We start from the raw sequence: 19,951 nt of genomic DNA, 5'->3' as shown, positions 1-19,951 counted from the left end.
TCCCAAACCTGAGCCTGGACCCCCAAACCTCGGCCCAACCTCAAACCCAGCACCCCCCCGCTCTGCGGCCCCTGGCCTGCCTTGCTCTGAGCACCCGGGCACGTCCGCCTTCCTGTCCCCCTGCACCGCCGGGAGGGAGGCCACGACCACAGAGCGCAGCTCCTGAGCGGACCCCAGGCTCCCCACTTCTGGAGGGCGAGTTCCCCTCGGCCTCCAGCACCCGCCTCAGGACGTGCAAAATGGCGCGAGGCCCCCCCTTGTGGTTTCACGCCAGCTCCACGCTCAGGAGCCCGATCGGACAGCGTCCGGCGCGCCTCCTGGGAGGAGGGCTGCGCCCGCGAGCCTCAGGCCGGCCTCGGCCACCGCGCTCCCCACCCGGGCGTGGGGTGGCCGCGAACCCCCTTAGCTCGAGGCTCCCGGGCGAGGCCCGTGGAGGGGAGCAAGAGCGAGCTCCTGAGGCCAGGCCACGCCCCCGCCGGTTCCCGCCAAGGTGTGCGGGGCACGAGACTGCAGAGGCGAAACGGCAGGGTGCGAGGGGCCGTGCGCAAGCGCGCCTGGGGACGGGCCCGGTCTTCCAGCGCCCGCGGGAGCTTCGCCTCGCGCCTGCAGACAAGGCCCCTGCCGGTGCGCGCCAAAGGGCCAACCAATCAACGCTCAGGCAGCTGCCCGCCTCCCCGCCCCCGTCTGGCCTCGCCCCCTCAGCTGATTCCTGAGGTCCAGGACCCCGGGATCCCGAGGAGGCGGAGTCTCCCCAACCGCCGACTCTCAGGAGCAGAGAAGGATCTGGCCAGGGTCCTTTCCGGCCTTCATTCCACCTTTTCCCTTCGGCGCATAGCTGAGGAAGGCCTGCTCGGTGCCAAGGATCGTGCTGGAGGCTGGGAATTTCGCTGCGGTCCTCCCCGCGCAGTCGGGAAGCTCACAGCCCTTGAGACTCTAGTGAAGCAGTGGCTGCGTTAAAGAGCGATAAATTGAGAAAAGATGCAAAGAGGAGGGTCGTTGGAATTGGCCTTCGGGAGCAGGTCCCCTCGCGAAGGTGTATGCTCCTTGATAGAGCAAACTGTCTTTTAGAAAGCTCTTTCTGATGGCCCGTGAGGATGGACTGGAAAAGAAGCTTAAGGGAAAGTGATGTAACGACCAAGTGGAGAGACTTGGGAGACCCTGGCGTCCAACACATTTCAGTTCAAATCACTTTCTTGCTGTATCGCCATGGAGAAGGGTTTTAATTTCTTTTTGCCTTAACTTTCACGAAGTTGGACTACTACTTGGGTTGTCTGGGGGCGCCTGGGTGGCCCAGTCGGTGAAGCCTCCGACCTCAGCTCAGGTCAAGATCTCCTGGTCTGAGAGTTAGTTCCAGCCTGCGTTGGGCTCTGTGTGGACAGCTCGGAGCCTGGAGCCTGCTTCCGATTGTGTATCTCCCTCTGTCTCGGCCCCTTCCCCGCTTGCACTCTCTCTCTCTCTCTCTCTCTCTCTCTCTCTCTCTCTCAAAAATAAATAAACATTAAAAAAAAAAATACTTGGGTTGTCTGCAGGGTGTCTGGCACATGGTTAGTATGCAATACATATTTACACAAGACTTATTTACACTGTTCTGGGCGCTTGAAGGAGATACAAAGGTGCCTGTCCTCGTGGAGCTTCTAGGATGTTGACTAGTTCCTAGTTCGTGGGGCTTTCCTCCCTTCTAACACTTAATGTTATCATTTGTAAATTAGGAGGTGGTGGTAAGAAAATCAGGAGGCGGTGGTGGCGATGGAAAAATGTCTGAGAAAGTAGAGGGCACTGTTAATTATTATGTTAATTAGTATAACTAAACGTGCTCTTTCCCAACTCTCCACCCCTCACAAACGTCTCTTGGCAATTTGCTCAATTTCTTCCAAAGGGCCCCGGGCCAAAATGGAGGAGCCTGGACTCCATCTCCCAGAGCGCCTGGCGGGGCGCTCTCTGCGCCTGCGCCGCAAAGTGCCCTCGCCGCCTCCTGGGAGTTAGAGTCGATCTTCTCCCCAGCCCGCCCAGTTTGCTTCCTTTCTCCACCTCCAAGCTTGATCACGCTGCCTTCTGGGAGGTGTAGTCCGTGGCCACTCGGACTCCAATTCCCAGCGGGCTTCGGGGCGGGAACCCGGAAGGGGAGGCTGGAGAGGAGCGAGTGGGGGAAACCCGCGTAGCCGAGAAGAGCTGCGGCGCGGAGAGATGGTGAGAACCCCGAGCGGGGGCTGGGGACGCTGGAAAGCTGGGGCGGAGGTTCGGGGCCGGTGGCGAGAAGGAAGGGGCAGTGGCTAAAGAAGAGGTTGGACGAGGAGAGATCGCTTTGGGGAGGGGTTTGGGAGAAACGGGAGCCGGAGGGAGTAGTAGAAGAATGGGGGCTGGGGAGGGGTCTTGGAGGTGGGGAGGGAGTCGAGCCTTGGGATTGATTGTAAGGGAGCTCCGAGCTGGGGAAGGGAGTCCCGAGTTGGAGAAGGGGCTGGGCGTCCCGGCAAAGGCCCTGAAGGGAGCAATTTCGAGGGGGAGTAGCCTGGGGGATGCGGAGAGGCATGGGAGTCAGGGCTAGATGAATGAGGGGGTCTGTAGGCTCCGAGGGAGAAGCCAGCTGTGGCTGCGGTGGGTTGGGGCCTCTAGATCGGACTGGGGGCAGGAGGGCAAGCTGAGGTGGTGGAAGGAGAGAAATCAATGGTAGAGTGATGTGTTGGTTAGGCTACCGTACTGGGAATGGGTGGAGAGCATGAGATTAGGCGCCTGAATGTAACGATAGTTTGCCTAGACCAGCCAGAGACTCCCAAGAAACTGGACAGTCACAGAACTAGGATAAGTCGGCCAGAAAGGGCCACAGAGAGAACCTTTTGCACTCGCGTTTCTCCAGTGGGATCTCGAAAAGTGTAGTGGTCGATGTGTACTGGCAGTCCAGCCTTCAGATCTCATTCGGTCCCTCCTTGGTGACCTGAACAAGTCTCCCGTCTCTGAAACTTGGTGCCCTTATCTGAGTTGTGGGAACAACTTGCCACTGAGAAGAGGGAGGGCCTCTTAAGATTGTTACCCTCTCTTGTAATAAGTCCCCAGTCTCGGAGCTGTTGGTGGGAAGTTCCCCACCCCAGGAATGTGACTGGGTCACAGGTGCTGATGGATTCCCTCCTTATCAGTCCAACCCCGGAGGCAGTTTCTCAAAACCTGGCACTGCTCTGGGCATATCCCGGCTAAGAAGCATGCCATGCCCGGGCTCTCCTCAGTGGATTACAGCTGACATTTATGGTTTAGGAAGTGCCTGGCCCTTTTCTTAGCTCTTGGTGCATATTAACTCATTTAATTCTGGCAACACCCCTAAGGTGTAGGTGCTGTTGTTATTTCCATTCTACAGAGAGGAAGCAGAGGCACAGAGAACTTAAGCCACTTTCCTAATGTCATCCAGCATTAAATGGTAGGCTCAGGATTCCAAGCTAGGCATACTGGCACAGAATCTGCTTTCACCACTGCAATTCAGTCCCTTTGCCTTGTACTGAAACGCCAAGAGTAGGGCAGAGACTCGAGAACAGAGGCAGTCTTCAGTTTGAATTGTGGTTCTGTCATTTGCTGTGTGACCTTGGGCAAGTCTTTTGACTTCTCCTTAACTATGAAATGGGATCGGTAACCCTAGGAAGGTTAGAGGATCCAGGGAGGTCAGCACGTAAAGTTCTTGGAGTAAGTGCTCAATACACATGAGTTAGCATTTTTTGAGCGGGAGCGGGAAACAGACTTGAGAGAGAAAGTGGAAGACAGCGACCAGTGAGGGAGACATCAGCCAGTCTGCCTCCTTTTCGTTCTCTCACAGATTGCCCCCATATCTCACCCTTCTGGTGTCCCACCCACTACCCCTAGGCTCCCATGTCCAAGGGCGACTCCCCAAGGGGGGTTGCTCAGAGACTCAATCTGTCCCCATTCCCATCGCCAGCCAAATATAAATAATTCACTTCCCCATGCCCAGCCTGGCCCAGCTCCAGGCATTTCAGTGAATAGGAAATATTTCCAACAACTGTGTTTTCTTACCCCAACCTTTGGGTCATTCCAGCCTCCCTGGGCAGTTAGGTAACTTTGTAATTCATCTTGAAACAGTTTGGTTCATTTGTTGTGAGGCTTCCTGAGTTTATCAGGTAAGTTTTCTGACTCTGATGGGAAAGTTTATGGTTAAAAGCACTCGCCTCAGATACACCGGGGTACAAATCCCTTCCTCTGCGCTGTGTGTCCTTGGCCAAGTTGCATTCCCACTCTGGCCCTCGAGTTTTCTTGTGTAACCTGGGGCCACATTCCAAGCACAGGGCTCTTGTAAGGAGATGATAAGGTAACATATATAAAACGGTTAGTGAATACGAAGTATGAGGTGTTTTTGTGATTTTTATTCTTTCGGGAAAGAAACTATTGAGCATATGCTTTGGAACCAGAACGCTCAGATTTGAATCCCGGCCCCATCACACTCTAGCTGTGTGACTTTAGGCAAGTCACTTAACCCCTCTGGACCTCGGTTTCCTCTTCCAGAAAATGGGGGTTCCTTCCTTGAGTAGTTCACAGTGTTGATAGAGCACCTACTATGTGTAGACTGACACCTTGCCCCTGGGGAGCTTGCTGTTGTCACAGCGCTGGTGACATTCGTGCTCATTTTTCGGGTTTGGGATTTCTCTTACTGATTCATTTGCAGCCCCTCATGCTAGCTTTGCCTGCTTGTGCTTGCTTTCAGGGGTCTTTAACCCTTTGTCTTCAGCTCTCAGTGTGTTATCTGAAAACTTATTGGTTTGGGAGTAAAGCGTGCCAGCCTCTCACTTGTCCCTGTGCCTGTATGTCACATCTGGGTCCCCTGGGGTATGGTGACACTTTGCTCCCCCTTTCCTTTATTTGTCCGTCTTGGGAAATGTGCCTGCTTTCCAAGTCATTTTGCCTTTTCTTAAAATCTTAAATGTGTTTTTCAGCCTGTGCCTGTCCGAAGCTTACTCATACAATGATATTTTTACCATTTCTTTTCTTTTCTTTTTTTTTTAAAGTAGGCTTCATGCCCAGCATGGAGCCCAATGCGGGGCTTGAACTCACGGTCGTATGATCAACACCTGAGCTCAACACCTGAGCTGGGGCGCCTGGGTGGCTCAGTCGGTTAAGCATCGGACTTCAGTTCAGGTCAAGATCTCGCGGTCTGTGAGTTCGAGCCCCATGTCAGGCTCTGTGCTGACAGCTCGGAGCCGGGAGCCTGCTTCAGATTCTGTGTCTCCCTCTCCCTCTGCCCCTCCCCCGCCTCAAAAATAAAATAAACACTAAAAAAAAAAAATTAAAGACCTGAGCTGAGATCATGAATTGGAAGCTTAACTGACTGAGCCACCCAGGTGCCCCTATTTTTACCAGTTCTAATGGTATATTTCTAGTAGCTCTGGTAATGCTGTATTATTCCTAAAAGTACAAGTTTTCCTGGCTGGTCACCTGCTCCATGATTCCATCCTAACCCCTCGATTAAGATCATAACCCTCACTATGGGGCTCCTGGGTGGCTCAGTTAGTTAAGCATCTGACTCTTGATTTTGACTCTTGATTTTGGCTCGGGTCATGATCTCATAGTTTGTGAGATCTGACGGCACAGAGCCTGCTTGGGATTCTCTCCCTCCTCCTCTCTCTGCCCCTCCCCGGCTCACGTTCTCTCCCCTCCTCTCTCTCTCAAAAATAAATAAACTTAACAACAACAAAAAAAGATCATAATTTCCACTTCCACTCCCAGTCCTCCTACTCGCCGTATTTGTTTCCCCATAGCGCTTGCCACCTTGGAACTTAACTTACTCTATTTTTACTGTTACTGCCTCCAATTAGTATGTGAGCCCCAGGAAGGCGAGGATTTTTATCTCTTTTTCCCTGCATATCCCCAGTGCCCAGAACAAGCGGCTGGCACACAGTACCTGCTCTGTAAATATCTGTTTCATTAATAGGGGAGACCCAGTACATGACAGGAACAAAGGAATGTCCATATTTTGGTTACTGTGAGGGACTAGGGTCAGTTTCACTTCAGAGTTATTAAATAAAGAGGGATGAAGTCTTTGGTTCAGCCAGTGATTTCCAAACTGTTAGGCAGTCTCACGTTCTCTTAATAATCTCAGAGCCTGGGGGCGCCTGGGTGGCTCCGTGGGTTAAGTGTCTGACTTCGGTGAAGTGTCTTGACTTTCGCTCAGGTCATCATCCCGTGGTTTGGTTCCTGAGTTCGAGCCCTGCACTGGGCTCTGTGCTGACAGCTCAGAGCCTGGAGCCCGGCTCCCTCTGTCTCTGCCCCTCCCCCACTTGTTCTCTCTCTCTCTCTCTCTCTCTCTCTCTCTCTGTCTCTCTGTCTCTCTGTCTCTCTCTCTCTCAAAAATAAACAAACATAAAAAAAAATAATAATCCCAGGGGCACCTGGGTGGCTCAGTCGGTTAAGTGTCTGACTTTGGCTCAGGTCATGACCTCACCGTTCATGAGTTCCAGCCCCGCATCAGGCTCTGTGCTGATGGCTCAGATCCTGGAGCCTGCTTCGGATTCTGCCTGTGTGTCTCTCCCTCTGCCCCTCCCTGCTCATGCTCTGACTCTCTGTCTCTCAAAAAATAAATAAACATTGAAAAAAAATTTTTAACATTCAATAAACAATTGAAAAAATTCAATAAATGCAATTCAATTCAATAAACATTGAAAAAAATAATAATCCCAGAGCCTGAACACTGATCCTCTCCTTGGTGCCTAGCTGACACTGAGCACTGTACCAAGGTTGATCTCAGTGAATCATCAACCAGCCCGTGGGTGGGTATTGTTATTATCTGCATTTTACAGTGGAGGAAACTGAGGCACCGAGGGTTAAGCACCCTGCCTATGGGCACATAGGGAAAAGTGGGAAAGCTGGGATGTCTGCAGGCCCTGCCTGGATTCTTTCTGCATCTTGAATCTCTAGATCCTGAGGATTTGGATGATTCCTATCACTAGGGAGCTGTTGGGAAGGAAAATTTGAGAGGGAGACAGAGACCAGCAGACCCTGAGGCCAAAAAGCCGAGAAAGGGGCCTGGATGAATCAAGACTGTGGACCGAATGGTGGCAGGAGTGGGGGTGGAGAGGGTGGGGGAGAGAAGCAGCAGGACCAGGGACAGAGCTCTGGTAAGAAGCCACCGATTCCTGCGGGACGGTGGACCAGTGCATTCCCTGAGCACCTGCTCTGTGCCCAGCCCTGTGCTGCCGTGACCCTGACAGCCCTATCCCTGGGATGGAGGCGCCCCGAGGGCGGGGGTTGGTGGGGACATCACCGTGAGTCAGAGTGAGGGGGGCCAGGCATCCACTTTTTATTGCCTTTCTCCTTTCTTTGCTTTATTCTGCTAGTTGACATTGTTTCCAACTTCTTAAGATGTGCACTTAGCTTGTTAATTGTTAGCCTTCCTCCTTTCTTTGTGCATTGATGGGAACGGGTTCTCCCTAGACCTCCTGCACCGCACTGTCCTCCCAGGCTGTCCCTTTACCTTCATGTGGGGATTCCTTTTGCCTCTCTTCCGGGGCTACACTTAGTTCTTTGATCTGATAGCTCCCTTTTTCTTCGTTCACTGTTTTCATATCGGAGAAGCAAATCCTCCGGTAGCTTCCTGAGAAGGGTTCCCGGACAGGTATTTTTGTTTTTGCAGACTTGCGCCTCTCACAGAAAGGTTTTCAGCAGGGGAGTGATGTGGTCTGATTTCTGTTTGGAGCAGTCTCTCTGGCTACCATGGAAAGGATAGAGCCGGGAGAGCTAAACTAGGCCAGTTGAGCCAAGTGCGGAGGCTGGAGCAGCTGTGCCTTCGAGGAGAGGTCCCAGCCTTCCAGAAACCCACAGGGTGGAGGGGAGATGGGCCCTCACCCAGGTCATTGTCATTCCGCAGTGACAGGTGACAGATGCTGCCAGAGGAGGCCTCAGGAGGAAGAGATCCCGAATAGCTTGGGAGGGCACTCCCGAATAACTCCTGGAGGAGGTGCTGGGGGCAGGCTTTCCCCACGGGGGCTTGTCTGGAACCAGCCAGCTTTTCCCAAGAGGTCCCCAGTAGCCCGAGGGAAGACGGGCAGCATGGCAGGGTTAGGAGTTTGTTCCAACAAATATGCATCGCATACCTCTGCTGTGTTAGGGCATTGCCTCTCCAACTTAAACGTGCATACGAATCCCCGAGAGACTTTGTCAAAGGGCACATTCCGACTCAGCAGGTGTAGGGCAGAGCCCAAGACTGTAAGACTACGTTCCTTTTTTTTTTTTTTTTTACATTTTTAATTGTATTTAGTTATTCTTTTAAGTTTATTTATTTTGAGAGAGAGAGAGCAGGGGAGGGGAAGAGAGAGAGGGAGAGAGAGAGAGACTCCCAAGCAGGCTCCTCACTGTCAGCACAGAGCTCGACCTGGGGCTCCAACTCACAAACTGTAAGATCATGACCTGAGCCAAAATCAAGAGTCAGAGGCTTAAAGCTTAACCGACTGAACCACTCGGGTGCCCCAAGACTACATTCCTAACACACTCCCAGGGACCACTGTTCCAGGGAGAATGGTCTGAGTCGCCAAGTGCTTGGTGCTGTTCTAAAAGCTGGGGATCTAGCAGTGAAATAAAGTGGACGAAACCACCAGTCCTGGGGGAGCTTGCGTTTTAGTGAGGGGAGACCGACAAACTTTATAGACAAAGTTTATGGTATATTAGATAGTGATATGTGCTAAGGGAAAAAGCAAATCGGGGGCCCCTGGGTGGCTCCGTCGGTGGAGCATCCGACTCTTGATTTCAGCTCAGGCCATGATCGCAGGATCATGAGATCGAGCCCCCCCATGGGGCTCTGTACTGAGCTTGGAGTCTGCTTAGGATTCTCAGTCCCTCTCCCTTTGCCCCTCTCCCCTGCTTACATGCGCTCGCGCTCTCTTCTCTCTCTCTCTCAAAAAAAAAAAAAAAAAAAAAAAAAAAATCGGGAAGGGAAAGGAGAATGTATGTGGCTGTTGCTGGGGGGACTGCAGGTTTTGAGGACTGAGTAACTTGATCCACACAAACTGCTGCTCGGTGAATAAAGCCGCTGGTACTTCGTGAACTCCTGCCACAAAGCTGTGTCTGAGGGCAATTACTTCGCCCTTCTGTGCCTCCACTTCCTTGAAATGAGGTCAGAAATGGCGAGGTGATGTGAGAATGAAGTGACTTAATATCCATAAAACTCTCCGAGCCAAGCCTGGCAACCAGCGAGTGCTCGAGGGCGAACCGCCGTGGTGATCGTCATTTTCTCTCCTGACACATTCATGTGGGTCACGACTGTTTATTTGGACGTCTGCCCCCTTTCTCATGAGCTCCTCGTGGTGAGCTCAGTGTCATCTCTGTGGCCCCGGCGCCCAACTCCAAGCCAGCACACGGGAGGGCCTCTGAATGTCAGCTAGGGGATTCTCGAACTGTTGGGATCTTTCCACCACGGGTGTGGATGGTGTGGTTCAGTTCCTTACTAATTTCATCAGTCCAGCCCGTCTCTTCGGGGGAGATGCTTTGCGGTTTCCCACCACAATTGTGGAGTGGGAGCGGGGGAGGGGCAGAGAGGGAGAGAGAATCGCAAGCAGGCTCCCTGCCGTGGGACTTGAACCCATAAACCACGAGATCACGAGATCACGACCTGAGCCGAAATCAGGAGTCCATTGCTTCACCGACTGAGCCACCCAGGGGCCCCGCCGGTTTTTTTTAAACGGTATTGGCACTCTTCTGCTTGTCTCTTGGTTCATAATTTGTCTGGTCTTTTTCCTTTTTTTTTTTTTTTTTTTTTTTTTTTAACTTTCAGCCTTCTGGGTCACGATGTCTTACAGTATTGGACCTTCATGGAGCATTCTCTGAAAGCTGACCTCGTGTAGGGCCATGTGGAGGGTTCAGTGTGTGGGAAGTTAGAAAATTCTGCCCCAGTGACCTCGGACACAGACAGAAGCTGGCTGTGAAACAGAGTCTACACTGCCAGGCCTCGTAAAGTTTCAGACAGGGAGCTGCAGGGGCGGTCCAGCCATTCAGTCTCACGCTGGGCAGTGCTGCTGGGGACACCAGAACGACCATGACTGCTCTGGCCCTTCTGGGTTCACTGTCCAGCAGAAGAGACAAATCCATCTGTAGAGACAGTGGTGACTCAGCATGGGCAGGGCTGGGACTCGTCAGAGATCCTTCTCTGGGCAGGTGGGAGGTTTCCCCGGAAGGGAGCTCAGGCAAACCCTCCCTGTTACAGTTACATTTGAGCAAAGCAAATGGATTAAAGAACTGAGCCACGTGGAGATCCGGAGGGAAAGCATTCCAGTTAGTGGGAAGAACCAGTGCAAAGACCGTGGAAGGGAAGAGTTTGGTGACTTTGAGGAGTCACAGCAAGGCGCCCGAGGCGGGGGAGCGCAGAGGGGGAGTGTGACCCAGGCTGGGAGATTCGCTTCTTCGAGAGAGGAATGGCTGAGCTAGTACCCCAGAGAATATACAGCAAAGCAATGGGGCACAGCGTTCTAGAATCAGATTCCCTGGATTCCTATCCCTGCTCCCACTCGCACCAGTTCTGCGTAGGCCACCTGTCTGGCTTCTGTTTCTTTATTCTTACATTGGAGAGGATAATAGTTTCTACTGAGGGTCAGACAGGGTTGCAAGTACTCAAACCACTCTCTGTGCCAGATCTGGTGCCCTCCGGGGTCCACTGGGGGTGTGGAGGAGTGAGGAGGGATGAGGTTGGACCGGGGCTTTCTCCCAAGGGCACCGGGGAGTCATTCATGGTAGGTTTTGTACAGGGTAGTGACAGGGTCAGGTCTGTGCTTGAAGACCCTTCTGGCTGTGATGTGCAGGATTGGTGGGAGGAGGCACGGCTGGGGCAGGGTGGTGGAAGGACAGACAGGTGACACTTGGACAGATGGCTGCAGTGGAGTCACTTTGGATAGCTCTTCAATCAGCCTGGCTTTGTAAGGATCTAGGTGAGCCCTGTTCAATAGAAATAATAATGCGAGCCGTATGTGTAATTTAAAATCTTCTAGTAGCCACATTTTTTAAAAAGTCAAAAGAAAGAGATGAAGTTAATTTTAAGTAATTTATTTAAATTATGTCCTAAGTATTATCATTTTAACAGGTAACTAATATTTAAAAAGCATTGTTGAAGTATTTAATATTCTTAACTTGTACTAAGTCTGAGTCAGATTTGGGGCGCCTGGCTGGAAAGGCTGAATGGAGAGGTCCATTTGGACACACAGCTTGAGCCTTGAATGCCAAGCCCAGAGCCTTAGACTCATGGCCGAGGTGGGGAAGGCGGGTGGGGAGGCATCGCAGAGTTCTGCCATTTGTTTTTCAAGGATGATGTGATCCCGCTGCCCAGTTTCCCCCACTGGAAATCTCGGTCTCCAGGGTTCCCAACCAAACCTGGGCACTCAGATCTTTCTGCCCGGTTCCTTCTGCCCTCAATCCTGAAGCTGCCCGGCCCTTTAAATCTCAACTGTCAATCGGGGCTCCTGTTTAGAGGGAAAGCCGTGTAATGTACCTATCCCTGAATACCATGGCCTCTGTCCTGGCCTTGATCCTACGTTTTAGCAAGAAGTTGGGAATTGTTCTACGCTCTCTTACACTCCGCTGTTTCCACACCCCCTTCACCTCTCGCCTACTCCTCCCTCTTTCGAAGTTAGGCCCCTTCGCCAAGCCATTCCTTATATGGGCATCGCCCCGAACGGCAGCCGCTCATTGGCTGGGGGCGTCACGCGCGCGTCTGTCAACAAAGGGGCGGAGAGAAAGTAGTCGCGCGCCACCACGCGACGTCCGGAGAGCAGGAGTGAGGGGGCGGGCCCTCTTCTCTGGCGCGCGCATGCGTATGTGCTGCCTCCCTCTCCCGCCGCAGGGGGGCGGGGCTCGAGGGTGAGGGCCCTTTGGGGGCGTGTCTAGGTTTCGGGGGTCGTCCGAATGGGGGGGCAGTTCAAAATTTGGGGCTCCCTTCGCAGTTAATCGTTATCTGGGGGCTTGAGAAAGTGTTTGCGTGGGTGTGGGGGATACTTGGGGTTCCCTTGAGCTTAGGGGGAGCCTTGGGGTTTGGGTTTGGGTTCTTTCGTAATGTGGAACTTTCGGTTGTATTGTAGGGGTCTCCTTTGCGGTTTGAGATGTCTGGTGGGTTTGCGATTTGAGGAGCTCACGGAGAGACTTAGGAACAAAATAAAGAATCCAGGGGTACCGATGCTGGAGCCAGAATGCCTGGGCTTTCGCCGCTTCAACTTCCTACCTGTCTGACCCTCGATTTGGGGTTAAACCTTTCTGTGTCTCATCTGGACACAGGAACTAATTAATACGCTAACCTGCTTCATCGGGACCGAGGAGGATTAGCAGGAATTGTTAGAACAGTATCTAATAAGCTCCAGCGAACACGCAATAAGCACGTGTCATTTGTGAGGATTCTTTGGGAGCATTTGGGGGTTTGGGGGACTTTGAAAAATATAAGGTTTGGGATTAGTCTTATGTGTTAGGGAGCTTTTATGTTTTAGGTTGTTTTTTTTTTTTTTCTCAGTCGAAGGGCTTGTGTGGAATTAGGAAATACATATAGAGGTTTAGAAAGTATTTGAAGGGGAGTATAGGATTTCAGGAGACTCCTCTTTTTGGGGTATCTGTGAGGTTGGGAAATCACTGTGAATGTCGGAGTCCTTGGTAGACATGGGATTTGGGAGGGGTTCCTTGAGATTGGAGCCTTCTGTGCTGGAGGGGATATTTATAGGTTTAGGAATTTAAATTAGGTTTTGAGAGAGTCTGGATATTTGGGGGAAGGCATATATTCCGAAGATAAGGGTAGGGTCTGAAGGGAGGATTTTAGAGGGTAGCCAAGTTGTAGAGTGATCTGTAGAGCATCTATAGAAAATGGCTTTTGCTATGTTTGTGTGTCTATTCCTGAGCATTTGGATGTATTGATGAACGGCAGACTTCGTCCTCTATAGGTTTTAGGGGTTGTATGGTGATTCTTGTTAGAAACAAAGAACTGGGATTTCAGCAGGGGTTGTAAGTATTTGAGGGGAAGGTGGGATCATGGATTATGAAGGATAAGTATTTTTAGGCTTAGGACTCTCTTTGTGACTGGTGTCTGTGGGTGTTTGGAGGCTGTCTGAATTTTGAATGCTGTCCACAGGACCATGAAATGATGGAATTTTTAGTGGTGTCTGTGGAATTGCCTGAATTTAGAATTCAGGACCCCTGGAATAGTCTGTAGTGCAGGGGTCAGCTGACTTTTTCTATAAAGGGCCAGATAATGAGTATTTTAGACTTTGCAAGGCCGTATGCCCTCTGTTGCAACTATTCTGCCATTGTAGTATGCAAGCAGCCATAAATAGATGAGCATGTTTCAGTAAAACTTTATTTGCAGAGACAGGCAATGGGCTGTAGTTTGCTGATCCCTGGTCTATGGGGACGTGGGAGGTTGGAGGTTTGGGGAGGTTGGAGGTTTGGAGAGTATTTTGGTTTCAAGATGCCTGGAGGGAGATGGGCCCAGGGAATGATTGAGACGGAGGGATGTGCTGCCTGGTGGTCCCGCAGTGCGAAGCGATCACGTCAGACTCAGTGGCAGAATTGTCTCCAGAGTAGGTCATGCACAAAGTCGTTGCAAAATAAAACGGTCGTCATTAAGAGAGCCCTGAATTGAAAAGTCCCGAAACCAAGTTTGAGGGCCTGGTGTTACGCTAAGTAAACCCTTCCCCACTCAGTTGACCTGTGTCCACCAGAGCAGGCCTTCTTATCCCGGAGGTCTGTGGCTGTGCCTAACGGAATTAATCACCTGCACGGTCTTGTGCGAGTGTGTGCGTTCTTTCTGGGCGAGGACACACAGCTTTGAGGGTGTCTCAGGGAGCCCCACGATTTGAACAAAGTGAAGAGCCGATTTCTTAAGGGCCTGGCTGGCTGTGACCTTGGATTTTCTCCCCCTGCCCAGCCTACCTCATTCCTTCCTCCGTGGGCTCAAGTAGCCGTAGCTGTGGGTAGGGCTGGGAATTCTTGTCTTTTGAGGAACTGGCTGTTGGGTGAGCAAGGAGACAAAGGAGGACCTGTCAGTTGCTACTTTCACTAGAGTCCAGGGTTATGGTAGCAGGAGGCCTCTGGATCGTGAGTGAGGGCAGTCGGGCCACGGAGTATGACCTGCACGGTTGCGACAGGCTGCCGGCTCTGGTTACCTTCTGGGTGTTTAAAGACCGGCTCTCATCCCCTCTGCAGCCCTCCCTTTGCTCACCTGTGCAGCGGGGCAGGAGTAGAGTTCTCAGTGGTCTAAGTTGGTCTGTCCCCTCAGAAGAGGTTGAGGCCGGGGTGGTAGGAGGAGGGCAAGCTATTCCCCCAGCTCCCCAACCTCCTCTTCCCTGTCTCCAGGTGGCCTGCGGAGCCTCCCCTGACCATCCGGGCAGGTCCTGAAATGCGGTGAACCCCGGCCTGTCTGCTACCGTTTCCCAGGATGGACCGCAGCGGCCTCCTGCCCTTCCAGCTCTGGTGCCCCCGGCCCTTTGGCACCTACTCCCAGAACCAGCCGCGCCCGCCTGCCGCGGCCCTCAAGCCATCAGCCTGCCCGGAGCCGGGCAGCGGGGCCGAGCCAGACCACGGGCCTGCCCACTCAGAGAACACCCCGCCCACCTTGGCCACGGAGGCCCCTGCCTCCCAGCCTGCCCCGCTCCTCTCCGCAGCAGCTGCTGGCGATGAGGGGCGAGTCCTGCTGGACACGTGGTACGTGATCAAGCCCGGGAATACAAAGGAGAAGGTGGCCTTCTTTGTGGCCCACCAGTGTGGGGGGGGCAGCCGGGCCAGCTCCATGAAGGTCAAGGGGCACTGGGGCAGTGACAGCTCCAAGGCCAAGCGGAGGAGGCGCTGTCTTGAGCCTACTAAGGCTCCACCGGACCCAGGGGGCCGAGAGGGGCCCCCTGCCGCTGAAGGGGCCCCAGCCTCAGCTGGTGAGGATGTAGACCTGCTCTCTGTGGCCGAGATGGTGGCCCTGGTGGAACAGCGGGCCGCCCTGGCCCTGCAGAACTACCCACGCCCCGGCACCCCGGCGCCTGTGGTCTTCGTGTCGGCTGAGCAGGGTGGGCCTGCCAAAGGGCTGGGGTCCGAGCGGAGGTCTGGTGGCGGGGACTGCAGCCGCGTAGCTGAGGCAGTGGCCCACTTTGAGGCCCAGCGGGACAGCCCTCCAGCCAAAGGCCTCCGCAAAGAGGAGCGGCCTGGGCCCGGCCCAGGGGAGGTGCGCATCGCCTTTCGCATCTCCAACGGCCGAGAGCCCCGGGCACCCGACGGCAGCTTGCCCAACGGGAGCAGCGGCCGGCCCGGTTGTGCCTACCCCGGCAGCCCAGGCCCCGGGGCCCGAGCCAAGGACAAGATCACCTGTGACCTGTACCAGCTCATCAGCCCCTCTCGGGATGCCCTGCCCAGCAATGTGGAGTTCCTTCTGGCTCGGGCGGATGAAGCCAGCGAGGGGGAGAGCCCGGTCCCTGCCAGGCCTGAGGACACTCCCCCGGCGCCCCCTCCGCCCCCTGCCCGGGACTGCGGCGCGTCAGGCTTCCACGTGGACGTGGTAGTGACGGGTGTGGTGGACGAGTGCATCTTCTTTGGCAAGGATGGCACCAAGAATGTGAAAGAGGAGACGGTGTGCCTGACGGTCAGCCCCGAGGAGCCGCCCCCACCGGGCCAGCTGTTCTTCCTCCAGTCCCGGGGTCCGGACGGGCCCCCCGAGCCGCCCCCAGCCGACTCCCCCACCACCGCGCCAGGCCCGGACGACGCCGAGGGGACAGCGGACACCTCCCTGTGCCGCCTGTATCGGCACGTGTCGCACGACTTCCTGGAGATCCGCTTCAAGATCCAGCGGCTGCTGGAGCCGCGGCAGTACATGCTGCTGCTGCCCGAGCACGTGCTGGTGAAGATCTTCAGCTTCCTGCCCACGCGGGCCCTGGCGGCCCTCAAGTGCACCTGCCACCACTTCAAGGGCATCATTGAGGCGTTCGGTGTGCGGGCCACAGACTCGCGCTGGAGCCGCGACCCCCTGTATCGCGATGACCCTTGCAAGCAGTGCCGCAAGAGATACGAGAAGGGTGACGTGTCGCTCTGCCGCTGGCACCCGAAGCCCTACCACCACGACCTGCCTTACGGACGTTCCTACTGGATGTGCTGCCGCCGAGCGGACCGCGAGACGCCTGGCTGCCGCCTGGGTCTGCACGATAACAACTGGGTGCTGCCCTGCAACGGGCCGGGCGGGGGCCGGGCCGGCCGGGAGGAAGGGAGGTGAAGCCGGGGGAGGGGTGGGGGGAGAGCCCACCGTGCCCACCCCTCCCCCTGCCCCCTGGGAGCCCAGGGCCAGGACTGGGTCACCCTCCAGGCGGTGTCGATCCCCTTCCAGAACCGAGATGGGGTTCAGGGGGATGATTGAGAAGGCACTCCGATCGACCGACCCCTATTGGTTTTCTACTCTTCAGACCCAGGGCCCGTGGACCCCTCGAGCAGGGTGGTTTTTATCAGCATCTCAATTTCTTCTCCGTTCAGCCCCAACACCCTCCTTGCCACTCTACACCCCAGGGACCCACCAGCAGGGAGCAGACGGCAGCTAATTTTGGTACTACTTAAGGGTTCCCCCATTCTGGCCCCCTTCTGCTGCACCCCCCCGCCCCCATCCCATGCCAGCCAGTTCTTTGTCTCTGGAGCTGTGTTCTCCCAAGAGGCTGCAGCATGCAAAGCCAGTATCTCTCCTGACCTGCCACACCAGGGCTCACCCACCTCCTCTTTAGGAATTGGGGGCCATCAGATCACAGATCAGATGTGGCACTTTTCATGGCAACCTGCCATTTCTAGATGTTTTCCGCATTAAAACAATAAAAAAAAAAAATCACTGTTTTCTTCTTAACCTAAAGCTACCAGTCTCTTCGCTTCCCCTAAAGAAGAGAAAATAAAGCTGAAATATAAAAATTCCCCATCTCCCATTATTTAAACTATTGCCATCGCTTCTCTACCCCCCCCCCCCCAAAAAAAAAAAGCTGTGAAGCCCTTTGCCTCGCTCTTGACAGCGTGGGGGGCCGGTGGGCAGGGACTGTGGGTTTGAATTTCCGGATTGTTTTTCCTTCCATTCTGGGTACTTGTTCAGGCATTGGGGTCTCTCCAGCCTCAGCCACGTGAGTTTCTTTAGAATCCTTTGGTCACCTGAGACCTTGATTTTTCAGGCAGTTTGGCCTGGGGTATTTTCATTTGTTCTGTTTGGGGTTTTTTGTGTTTTTTTTTTTTTGGTTTTGGATTTTCATCCTTGTGGTTCTGGAAGCTTCTGGTGTGTGGCATCTGACCAGTTTTGAATTGGTCCTTTCTATAAAATCAATATTTATAAGGCTGGGCCCGGACTGGTTTGTGTGTTGTTTAGGGAGGGGGTTGGAGAGAGGAGGGAGCCCTGGGCCACTGCATGGTGAGCTGGAAAAGACTGAGAAAAGAATCGTCAGCCAAGTCCCTTAGCTTGAGATTGTTTTTGACTCTCCTTCGTCTGTGTCCATTTGGATTCAAAAATCTCAACGTTATTAGTAGCTCAAACAAGATAGTTTTTATCTCTTTAGAAATCCAGGATGGGCAGGTACGGTGGCCCTGAAGTCATCAGGATCCCAGGCTGCTTCTGGCTCACTATTCTTTGGCTGTGGCCCCCATCCTCATGGTCTAAGATGGCTGCTAGAACTCCAGCCATCATTATTTTGCAGGAAGAGAAGACTCCTTCCTCCCAGAACTACTGTGCCATACAACATTTCATTAGTCACAGCTTAAGCCACATGGAAGGGCTGCGAGGGAGACTGGGAAATGTGCCTTAGCTGGTACATCATGCCCAACAACAAAAAACGTATTTTACTAAAGATTCCTGTGTTCCCCATAATTGAAGCTTTAAAATCCTCACTTATTTACTAAATAAGAAGAGGAATTAAGTCATTGAAACAATTCAAGTATAAAGGAAGAGAGAAGAATGGATATTGAGAGCCAATTAACAGTCTCTGACATTCTCATCAGGGTATAAAAATGACCAGAGAGACTAGGATACATCACGGTCGTTATTTAATACTTAGATTTTGGAATCAAAGAGAGCTGGGTTTGAGTCTTGGCTTGGCTTTGTGGGCCAGTTTTCTGGAGGGAGAGACCAGATTATTTGGATTCTTCTGCTGAAAAGAGGTAGTTAAAAAGTCGTAAAAGCATCAAATAGCCAATATAACACAGTTAAAGGACACATCACGCCAGAAATTTAAGGGAAAGGTACATGGGGCATGGAAGCTACTTTTGCTCTGAGGGCATTTGCTTATGCCAACAAACTTGAGTTGTCCTTGAGGGACAAGCAGACAGAAGTCAAGGCCAAGCCTGCCCAAGGTGGGAAATCTCACAGGAGCTGGGATCCCACCAAACTACAAGCTCCAATAAGGATGACCCAGAAGACTGCAGAGAAGATGTTCTAAACACCGAGGGGAGGGGCGCCTGGGTGGCTCTTGTCAGTGAAGCACCCGACTTTGGCTCAGGTCATGACCTCACAGTTCGTGAGTTCAAGCCCCGTGTTAGGCTCTGTGCTGACAGCTCAGAGCCTGGAGGCTGTTTGAGATTCTGGTCTCTCTCTCTCTCAAAAATAAACATTAAAAAAAAATTTTTTTTTTTTTAAATAACACTGAGGGGAGCACAAGACCAAAGGAGAGAAAAAAGTGGACCCCAAGAATTCATGGACACAGGCTGGCCCTTGGCTCAGGTGTGTGGCCCAGGTTTGTATCATCTGTGTTGCAGGGTACTTCTTAGCTGAGACGTCTGGCAGAAACAAACATAAATCCTCTGGGGTAAGGAACTGTCATCTAGAATGCCCACGAGTGATTTTTCAGACAATGACTAGTAGACAGTCACAGACAACAGCAGAAGCAGACTCACAAAGGCTTCACAGGGTGAACCGGTCAGGCACAGATTAGAATACATCCCCCCTTCCCGAAAGTTCAAGTTAATTCACCTCGCCTTTACACAAGGCCTACATTAGTACGGTAACGGCTCTTTTCGTAAAAGTGAAAATCTTCAGATCTCTTTCCTTTAGTGAAAATAGGTACCAGTGTAGGTCTTTTTGTAAAAGTGCCATGGTGGGACATGAACTTTTGGAAAGCAGGGGATACTCTTTGTGGCTTATAGGTTTCATAGGATTGCTCTATACAAGAGCTTGGAAATCTGGGGGGTGGGGGAGTGGGCGGAAAGAAGCCACAGGAGCGCCTGGGTGGCTTAGTTGGTTAAGCGTCCAACTAAGCTCATGTCCCGATCTCACGGCTCGTGAGTTCGAGCCCCACATTGGGCTCTGTGTTGACAGCTCACAGCCTGGAGCCTGCTTCGGATTCTGTGTCTCCCTCTCTCTCTGCCCCTCCTCCACTCATGTGCATGCGTGCTCTCTCTCTCTCTCTCAAAAATAAACATTTTTAAAAAGGGGGGTGGGGGAGAGGGGAAAATGGGTGATGGGCACTGAGGGGGGCACTTACAGGGATAAGCACTGGATGTTGTATGTAAGCGATGAACCACAGGAATCTACCCCAAAAACCAAGAGCACGCTTTACACGCTGTGTGTTAGCCAATTTGACAACAGATTATATTAAATAACAATAACAGGGAAAAAAAAAGAGCCACAGACTCAATAACCCAAAGTAAAAACTCAATAGCTGGGCTAAACAGCAAATAAGACATGACTGAAAAAAGATTTGTTGAACTAGAGCTAGGTCTGAAAAGTTAGCACAGAGACAAAAAAGAGACACACACAAAAATATGAAAGAATGTCATGGAGAATACAATGTCTAACATATACAGTTGACCTTCTAGAATCAGAAGAGACAATGGTACAAAGGCAATATTTAATTTTTTTTTTAACGTTTATTTATTTTTGGGACAGAGAGAGACAGAGCATGAACAAGGGAGGGGCAGAGAGAGAGGGAGACACAGAATCTGAAACAGGCTCCAGGCTCTGAGCCGTCAGCACAGAGCCCGACGCGGGGCTCGAACTCACAGACCGTGAGATCGTGACCTGAGCCGA

The 19,951-nt window shown here is 52.7% G+C and overlaps 1 protein-coding gene across 3 annotated transcripts; it reads left to right on the top strand.

The window, feature by feature from the left end:
* Positions 1-2,105: 2,105 nt before the first annotated feature.
* On the top strand, positions 2,106-19,342 carry FBXO46 (F-box protein 46). Of its 3 annotated transcripts, none has more exons than XM_053905492.1 (3): positions 2,106-2,187; positions 14,293-16,109; positions 18,242-19,342. In XM_053905492.1, exons 2-3 carry the CDS (start codon positions 14,375-14,377, stop codon positions 18,328-18,330), a joined length of 1,824 nt encoding a protein of 607 aa, XP_053761467.1. In that variant the 5' UTR covers positions 2,106-2,187; positions 14,293-14,374; the 3' UTR covers positions 18,331-19,342. The 3 variants fall into 3 exon arrangements, with proteins under 3 accessions (XP_053761467.1, XP_053761468.1, XP_053761469.1); XM_053905493.1 differs by lacking the exon at positions 2,106-2,187 and adding an exon at positions 11,203-11,820; XM_053905494.1 differs by lacking the exons at positions 2,106-2,187; positions 18,242-19,342 and adding an exon at positions 11,206-11,820 and having other exon boundaries at positions 14,293-18,226.
* The last annotated feature ends 609 nt before the right edge of the window (positions 19,343-19,951 follow it).

Source organism: Panthera pardus, unplaced genomic scaffold (genome assembly GCF_024362965.1).
Source record: "Panthera pardus isolate Hobbes unplaced genomic scaffold, ASM2436296v1 HiC_scaffold_18, whole genome shotgun sequence".
In the NCBI taxonomy this organism is placed as follows: Eukaryota; Metazoa; Chordata; class Mammalia; order Carnivora; family Felidae; genus Panthera; species Panthera pardus.
The sequence above is the reverse complement of the archived record's forward strand: the minus strand, read 5'-3'. Positions and strand labels throughout refer to the sequence as shown.